Source organism: Echinops telfairi, unplaced genomic scaffold (genome assembly GCF_000313985.2).
Source record: "Echinops telfairi isolate 266 unplaced genomic scaffold, ASM31398v2 ScPeMD7_23;HRSCAF=83, whole genome shotgun sequence".
Taxonomy (NCBI): domain Eukaryota; kingdom Metazoa; phylum Chordata; class Mammalia; order Afrosoricida; family Tenrecidae; genus Echinops; species Echinops telfairi.
The window spans coordinates 10,401,314-10,410,946 of NW_022103920.1; the positions used below are offsets into that span (position 1 = coordinate 10,401,314).

Genomic DNA, 9,633 nt, shown 5'->3' on the forward strand with positions numbered 1-9,633 from the left:
TCCACACTCCCCTCATTCACAACGATATTTTTTGTTCTTTGATGCTTATTATCTGAGCTTATCGACACTTCATGATCACATAGCCTGGTGTGCTTTTTTTTTTCCCCATGTGGGTTTTGTTGCTTCTCAGCTAGGTGGCCGCTTATTTATCATCAAGCCTTTAAGACCCCAGACGCTATATCTTTTGGTAGCTGGGCACCATCAGCTTTCTTCACCACATTTGCTTATGCACCCGCTTTGTCTAAAGTGATCACGTAGGGAAGGTGAGCATCATGGAGTGCCAGTTTAAGAGAACAAAGTGTTCTTGAATTGAAGGAGTACTTGAGTGGAGACCCCATGCCCATCTGCTACCTTGATACTAAACCTATAAATATATGCACATAGAACTATTTCCCCATCATCATATATACATATATTTACATATGTACAGATCTGTATTTAGACCTCTATAAATGCCCTTTGCCTCCTACTTCTTTCCTCTATTTCCTTTTACTTTCCTCTTGTCTCCATGTTCAGCCTTCATTTGGGTTTCAGTAATTCCTATCGGTTACAATGTCCTTGATCAAGCCCTACCAGGCCTACTACACCCTCCTTGCCATCGATTTTGGATCATTTGTTGTTTCCTCATCCCTGGGTTTGTTAACACCCACTTCCTTTCCTCCCCCTCCCCCTCTCCTATGTCCCCCCAGAACTGTCAGTCCTGTTGTTTTCTCCTCCAGATTGTTTATCCTTCCTATCTTATCTAGATAGACCTGCAGAGATAATAATATGCTCATAAAAAAACAAGAGAGCAAAACAAAAGAGAACAAAACAACAACAACAAAAGAAAAGCTCATAAGGATCTGTTTGTTGACCTTTAGAAGTGTTTTCTGGTCCAGTCTGATGGGGTGCCACGCCCTGGCCCCAAAGTCTATTTTTGGTATTCCCTGGGGACTTCTTTGCTCTGGTCCCCTTGCTGTTCTTTTGCACACCTTAGTGTTTCGCCTCAGTGTGGTGGGGTCAGATTGGGCACAATTCTCGCCCCCTGTCTCCATTGTTTTCCCCGAACCACTATGGGTCAGTGAGGGACGTTGTATCTTTTAGTGAGGCCAGTCTTCTCTGTCCTTTGGCTGTGCTGAGCGGGAATATCGTCCTCAAGGTTTGGTGGGCCAGGATGTGCTCCACTCTCTTTTCCTCCCCCTTCATTTGCTTCTGGTTGCTCTGATCAGACCTGTCCCTCTGCCTCAACTGTAGCTTCAGTGCTGTCCTCTGAAATGAATTCTTCTGCGGGATGGTGGAGGGGCTGTCTTCGTAGTTGGGATTAGGGCTGGCCCCCTCCTTGATTGTCTTTTAAGGATCTGATTGTATCCATCAGTTTACTCATCATAATTTATCTTTTAGCAATATCAGTTGATTGATTTATGGTATAAAGTCACTCTGCTCTATATGAAAGTTTAGGTAAAGGATATTGAGTGTGGGAACTGATTTCAGAGAAGTTATATGTAGGAAAGTTCTCTCTATACTTGAAATCGCCTTTAGTTTTGTCTCTGCTTGAGTAAATGGTGAGGAGGGCCATCTCTGCTCTCCTCTGCCTTCCAAACTGCCCAGAGGCAGGAGTCAGACATGTCTTCACCGTCCATCCTTCTTTACCTTGTTCTCGCCTCAGCCATTCTGCCCATGGCACTTTACTTATATGCTGGGTTTGATAATCCATTGCACTGGCCACACTGAACTCAGACAATACTCACAGTTAAGGGAGTTTATTCGGGGAGTTAACAGGTTACCTACCACAAGCCAGGATTAGTAAAGATACAGTAATTAATCCACAGCAACACCTCACCTCAGCCAGCAGCCAATTCATCTTCAGACTCTCAGCCACTTGGTATTTGGTCCCTTGCCCTCTGCCTCTGTGAGTCAGAAAGCCAGCCCACTGCTCTGTCTCAAAGTCTCACCGTCTCAGGGCTGCTCTGTTCTGTTTCATGGTCTTCTTGCCTCGGCCTCCATTGCCTTGGCCCGGCTCCTTTGCGCCCATGGGTTCCATACTGCAACCTGTGGTGCCTCTGACCTTGGCCTTCCCCACTTGAGACAGAGATTTGGAATTTGCTCTTTGTCCCACCTCTGATGGTCCAGGGCCTTCTTCTTGGCTCTTATCCACAGAGGAATGGTTTTGATGGAAGTGTGCTTTTAGTCTTTCATCAGACCATACCCCCAAGGAAACTGGGTATAATTTGGTTCACACCCACTACAAAAAGTCAAGATTTAATCTTACCATTAACTTTGCATTAGCTTAGCAGAAAATTCCCTATAGCCACAGGCATAGAGTCCAGAATTCTAACACATCACAAAAAAGAATTATAGCTAGAAGGGCCATATTAACATACATTTCAGGCATCCTTTGGCTTTTTTAGACACAGTGCATTCATACTTGAGAATTAACTTTCTCCTTTCTGTAACATCATCTACAACGATAGTTTTTACAGTCACCATTAACCCTGTTAACTGACAGTCACACTTGAATCATATAATCTGATAAACATTGTCCCCCACCCTTTCTTCCCCAGACCTATCAGGAAAAGAGGAAACGATTCCTATTCAGTGGGATCCCCCCTTATCCCACTCATTTGAGACACCTGTGAAAGCTTGTTAGTCACTAACTTTGTGCATAGTCTCCCCGTGTTTTAGAAAGTCAGTTTCTAAATTCTAAATACCCTATGAGTTGACAAGTATGTTCTTTGATGTGAAGAGTCTGCATCTATAAGCAAAGTTCAGTCAGAGCAGCCATCAGATTTCAGCAGTTTACACCAGTTCATAGGATCAAACATTTCTCTTCATTTGGTTGGATTCAGGCCAACTCGGCTGTAGCCATCATTCCAAACTAGGTCAAATGAGTACCAGTATCATGGTCAGGAGTTCACACGTTCCTCCCTGTACTCCAAACCATCTGGTCTCTTCACGTATTCCTACTAGCCAGAGCTCCGAGACTGAGTCATGACCCCCACCCATAGGCCTGCTATCTGAACACCTCTTTAAACTTCAGACCAGTCCTCTCTTGTTCTTCTCTGTCATCTGTAAATTGTGGACCAGGTCAACAGGTACACGGTCATGTCCAAACTCAGCCTGTCTCTTCATTGTTGCCTTCCCCCCACTTTCACTATGTTTTTCAGATGAGTGAATTGAGTTCTTGAGTGTGTGAGTGTCCAAGAAAGTCCCTCTCAGGGGAAGTGCTAAAGGAGAAGGCAGGTCTTTTGCCTTGTTTTCCAGCGTTTACTATGTGAGATTGCCTTGCCTTCCTACACTGGTTTATCTGATGACATTTGGTACCTGGCTTGCATAACTTCTCCTCCATGCTGGAAGTAGACCAAAATGTGCTTACTTTTGTATTCACTCTTAGGAGCTTCTTGCTGCCTTTCTCTTTCACACCCCCTAATTAGGAGGACCTCATCTCACGTTCTTTGGGCATGTGGTCAGGAGAGACCAGTTTCTGGAGAACAGCTTGCTTGGTAAAGTAGCAAAGCAGCAGAGAAGAGGAAGACCTCTAACAAGGTGGACTGACTCAGTGGCTGCATTGGGCTCAGACATCCATCCCCATTGTAAGGACAGTGCAGGACAGGGCAGTGCTTTGCTCTGCTGTACGCGGGGCGGCTGTGTGTCAGAATGGGCTGCTAACAACTGTCAGAAAGATAGACATTCTTGTAAACTTTTTCATTTTTTTCCTTGTAGACTTTAAAAATAGAAATAGAAGCAATCAAAAAGCAAATTTTCGGCATGTCAACTTTTACTTATAACTACTTGTTGGAAACATTTTCAATTTGATAAGTCCCAGTTTTTCTTCCCCAGCATTCCATAAATTATGTCATAGAAACGAAGTCCTAGAAATGTAGATGGTGCCTTTGGATTAGTTTATGTGTTTTCCTATTGATGAGGAACCCTGGTGGTAGATGAGTTGAGTTGCTAACCACAAAATCTTCACGTCCACCCGTGGCTCTCAGGGAGAAGAATGAGACTTTTGGATCCTATAAAGATTCACAGCCTCAGAAACCCAGTGGCAGTTCTACTCTGTCTTCTCAGGTTGCTGTGGGTTGGAATGGACTCGGCAATGGTTTTGTGTTTTTCTTACTCATGGAGGAGCCTATGCTTGTTTGCATAGGAGCCCTGGTGACACTGTCGGGTAGATGCTGAGCTGCAAACTTACCCACCAGCTTTGCTAGAGAAGGTTTACTGCCTTGGAAACCAGATAAAGGGTTTTTGAGTTAGAATCGATTGATTGGCAGTGGGTTTGGTTTGGGTACGTCTTTATGTCAAACTTAACAAAGAGCATGGCCCTTCTGTGTGAGCGTTCTCTGATGGCTTCCTAGTTAGGCAGTGGGAAGGTTGTCTAAGCACAGATTCTGGGGCTAAGACGTAGCCCCGAACCTGGAGCTTTCTCTCTTTGTTCTCCCACAATATCAGGGACAATCTCCACTTTGTTGGACCTCGTAGAGTGACCAATGGGGAAAGGCTATAATTTTTTACTGACTTGAGAAGTGGACTATTTTTTCTTCTTTTTAAAAGTTTTATTGGCATATATTTCACAAATTGTGCAATTCAGTAGTTCAGTCATATTACTAAGAGTTGTACTGTCATCACTACAGTCAGATTTAGCACATTTTCTTCATATTATACTCTTCCTTATTAGCTTCCCATTCCCCCTAGCCTCCCCTGCCATAGTCCCAAACCAAGAACAGTGCTCACTGCTATTGAGTCAGTGCTGATTCATAGCGACCCCCTGTAGGTTTCCAAGACTACAACTGTGTACAGGAGCTGCTGGCAGTTTTGAACTGCCGACCATGGTGGATTGAAGCCCAACACATAACCACCAGGGCTCACCATACCCCAAGAAACCATGAATCCAATTGTGTCTCTATAGATACACCTATCCTGTATTCTACAGAAAAGCACTAAAACAAACAAAAACTAGGAATTATGTTGTTATTGTTGTTAGGATCATCTTTTCTTAGCACTTTTTCTATGCTTTTGCCACTTGTATTTCTTATGTAAACTTCCCAAAATGTTCTGTTAGTTTCCTTCTTTTGAGATATTTATCTTTTTCTTAATGCTTTGTAAGATTTCTTTATATATCCTCTTCATTGCATATAAATATTCTTTACTCCATTGCTTGCCCTGTGTTTTATGTCATTCTGCTTTCTGTGTCACAAAACTGATCATACAAATTTTTTAATGTTTTATGAGTACTCTCTTTTACCCCCTTGTTTAGGACCCCTACCCTTTTCAATCTCAAGGTTAAAAGAAATAGCTCCATTATTTTTCTTTAAACACTTTTATAGTTTCTGATGTTTTAGCTCTTCAGACAGATCATATGGGAATCTATTTTTATTTCAGTGTTAAATAGATTTTCCCCTTTGAGTGGACAGTTCAGTGCTCCTTTACTACATATAAGCTAGTCCATTCTCTCCATGCTGGTTTTCCTGTCACTTTTATCAAATGTTAAACTTTCATGGGTCGGTTGCCAGATTCTTTATATTTAGTTTCTTTGGTCGTTTATGTATTCTTGGACAATTGCTTGAATTGTTTAAACTTCATATAGTATAATTTGTATCAGATAAGTAAATCCTCCATTTCTTGTCTATTTGTCAAACTGTGGTGGTTATTTGTGTGTTGCTGTAGGTAAATTTTCAGTTCTTCCCTCCCTAGAAAGTTCAAAGGTATTCTCATTATTTTAGAATTATTTTTGTCATTCCTCTTTAAATCTGATGGATATTCCATTGAAATATAGATTAGGTTGAACATGACCACCTTTTATGCTTACATAGTGATTTCAACCTAACTTCCCTCCCTGCCTATTCCCCAAATGAACATCACATAAGTTTATTTCCAATGTAACAGCAATATTAAAATTGACAATTTTAATTCTTGACTGCACCAAGTAAGCTTAGCCATTTAAGTATTTTCAAAGTTATTTCCTCCAAAAACCCAAGGGAGCTTTTCCCCCACCAGCTCACACCATAGCACGCACCGTGGTTTCCCAATCGTTCGTTCTCTTTTTCAGAGCATTTTCAGTGGAGGAGGAAATTGCTTTGGGAATATTTCAGAACTTCTTCACCCTAATAAAAGTGAATGGGAACAAATAATTTATTGTATAGCTTTCTCTACAGGTTCTTTTAGAACCAAAATGCAATACTATATGTAGTATGATTTCTTTTTCAGTATGATTTTTATTTATTTGCCCCACAATAAAAACTCTGTCCTGAAAAATATAATTGGAAATCTATGAGTTTGCAGTATTTACTGACTGACTCATGGTCATATGAACTCGAATGTAACTATTTAATACGTGATAGATGCAAGAGAATTCACTCTCTACCGATCCTGGCAATTTAGGTGAAGCCACTGACTAACTAGAGTGGAAAAGAAAATTCTAAGAGAGGGAGCCGATAGCCTCAATTCAAACTTTAGTAATTTCCCTTCCCTTTTGAAAGAACATGTACTTAGTTACCATGAGGCAGCCATTTTGCTTTCAGTAACCTCATGTAGGGGCACATTTGTAGGGCTGAGTCTAGTCCAAGTGAAAGTGTTATAGAAATAGAGGCAGTGCCCTCTCAGAAACTCATTTACTGTACATCCAATCTAACCCTTTTATTGGACCATAAAATTCTAAATCTTTACCTAAAAGTTTAAATTCTCTATAGTCGAAAAAGATAATATTAGCTAACTTTTAAAAACATTTTTGAGAGGATGGAGATTTGCTTATTCTCTTCGGGTATTTTTTTAAAAAACATTTTATTAGGGGCTCATACAACTGTTATCACAATCTATACACACATCAATTGTGTAAAGCGCATTTGTACGTCATTCTCAAAACTTTTTCTCTCCACTTAAACCCCCGACATTAGGTCCTCATTTTTCCCCTCCCTCCCCGCTCCCCCCTCCCTCATGAGCCCTTGATAGTTTATAAATTGGTATTTTGTCATATCTTGCCCTGTCCGATGTCTCCCTTCACCCACTTTTTGGTTGTCTGTCCCCCAGGGAGGAGGTCACATATAGTTCCTTGTAATCGGTTCCCTCTTTCCTACCCATTCTCCCTTTACCCTCCCTGTTTCGCCACTCACACCACTGGTCCTGTAGGGCTCATCCGCCCTGGATTCCCTGTATTTTCAGTTCCTATTTGTACCAGTGTACATCCTTTGGTCTAGCCAGACTTGCAAGGTCGAATTCGAGTCATGGTAGTGGGAGCGGGGAGGAAACATTTAGGAACTAGAGGAAAGTTGTATTTCTCATCGTTGTTACATCGCACCCTGACTGGCTCATCTCCTCCTCTCTTCGGGTATTTTATGGGCCTCTTGCAACATAACTACAGAAGTATTTTTATTTTCCTAGACTTTCAGTGGCGTACTGATACTACAAGCAGCTAGGGTATGTGGTGTTTATTTATTAATTTTTTCCAGCTCAAGGCTGTGTTTTCTGTAAGGCTCTGCTGCTAATATTATAGATTATAAGTGAAATAAACTTCTCTTTCCCCTTAGATGTGTTTGTAAATTGTGACAGTTTTAGAATACTATAATACTTCTTTACTCATGTGGCAGTTATTACCAGCTTTTAGGTCGCAGATGAGGCAGCTTATACACCCACTCTTCACTTATCAGCTCTCTTTTTACCTGACATTTCACATTTATAGCAACAGTAAAAAAATTTGCTATTTGACTACTTTGTGCATTAACGTACATCAGGCAGTAAAGAATGAATGCAGGGGTGTGAGATGAGAGTAATGTTGGCTGTGATTGTGAGAGTTATGTGTCAATTTAGCCCAGGCATGATTGCCATTGATTCGGCGATGATGTAATGGAGTAGTCATCCTCCATTTGTGATCTGATGTGGTCATCCTCTATTTTCCCTGAATGGCTTGTCCTTGGTTAGAGAGAGACTGTAGTATGTTTTAAGAAGAAGATTCTTTTTTCTTTCTTCCCCTAAAAGGTATTACGGTTAGTACTAAATGTTTTATCTAGATAAAAAAGAAGCTTTTCATTAAAAAAAAATCTTTGTACTTAATCATAAAATAAATGCATGTTGCTGGGCTGTTTATCTTGACATGCAGAAAATTCACAAGACCGTATCTTGTTGATAGGCAGAGGAAAATCCATTCTGAGGTAACAGCACAAAATTGCACAAATAAACAATTGAAAAAAAATTAATACCATGATTCTAGATAGTTGAACTTGCTTGCCATTCTTCTCCAGTTTTAAACAGTATACTTTGTTTATTCTCACACAGGTCTTCAAAGTCTACGTTTTAGCTCTCAGCGCTCAACTTCCTTCTCCCTTAAATTATTATAAACTTTTGCTGCTGTTTAAAAATCGTGAAGATGTCTCGCAGTCCTGATGCGAAGGAAGACCCTGTGGAATGCCCTCTTTGCATGGAGCCCTTGGAGATAGACGACATCAACTTTTTCCCCTGCACTTGTGGCTATCAGATCTGCCGATTTTGTTGGCATCGAATTCGCACTGATGAAAATGGGCTTTGTCCTGCATGTAGAAAGGTAAATATGCACCAAGAACCCTCTGTCCAGATTTTGCTTCATGCATAAGTACATGGATTTAAGAGCCTCACTTTTCAGGTTTCTGCTGAGGTTATTTGTAGTGTTGTGTTTTTAGAATCTCACAATCTAGTGATCTGGCCATTGGGCTAACAAGGACTACTGTGCTTTTATTTTGAAGGACTTTTTGGCTCTGGTGACCCCAAGATTTAATGCAGTTATCTATCATTTAAATATAGAATTTGCTTTCTCATTCATATTTCTCTATATGACTTAAACTTTCTACTTAGCTGTTTGAAAGAGATCTTGTGTTCATTACCAGCAACTTTTGAGAAATCGAAAATGTGCTTAGGTACCTCTAAGATAAAATGTAATCTACTTCTTGACTTCTTTACTTGATGATTTATAATAAATCTCAGAAGCCTAGGCATTCAGGTGTTTTGTTTTGCCTTGTTTTTTAATGTAGAGCACTGCGGTATGTATTTAATTCAACAGAAAAAGGTGTTAGGTTTTTGTAAGTCTAACTTAGGTCTTTGTAACTTAATGAAGTTTATATATTACATGTAATTACACATATACAAGTAAATATATGTTGTACTTTTTTTGTGTTTGCACTATTGAGTATATTCCAAATTATAGGAACTATATATGAAAGAACACAATTTCCCCCTTAGGGTTTCTCAGGCTATGATATATATTTTGTTGTCATTAGGAATATATACAGCAAAAATACAAAACAAAACACTTTACCACCATTGAGTTGAGGCTGACTTCCAGTAACCCTATCGGACAGGGTAGAACACCTTCTGTGGGTTTCAGAGACTAACTCTTTATGGGGAGTATGAACTGTTCGCAGTCCAGAGCAGAACTACTGTGACACCAAAACTCCCTCCACTTCAGCCAGGTCTACATGTACCAGCTGTGTCTACACTGGCTACACTCTTCACGCTGTGCACTGTTCTCAGTCTCCTTTTCTTCTTTTTTTTTAAATTGTTTTATTAGGGGCTCATGCAACTCTTATCACAATCCATCCATACATACATCAATTGTGTAAAGCACATTTGTACACTCATTGCCCTCATCATTCTCAAAATATTTGCTCTCCACTTAAGCCCCTGGCATCAGGT

At 40.4% G+C, this 9,633-nt stretch overlaps 1 protein-coding gene across 1 annotated transcript in view; it reads left to right on the top strand.

Moving 5' to 3' along the window:
* Positions 1 to 9,633, top strand: part of CNOT4 (CCR4-NOT transcription complex subunit 4) — a 140,097-nt gene that overhangs the window by 66,114 nt on the left and 64,350 nt on the right. Inside the window, exon 2 of the mRNA XM_004707826.2 lies at positions 8,245 to 8,509. Within this exon, the coding sequence (XP_004707883.1) occupies positions 8,336 to 8,509 (174 nt within the window). The 5' untranslated portion in view covers positions 8,245 to 8,335. The remainder of the gene's footprint in view (positions 1 to 8,244; positions 8,510 to 9,633) is intronic.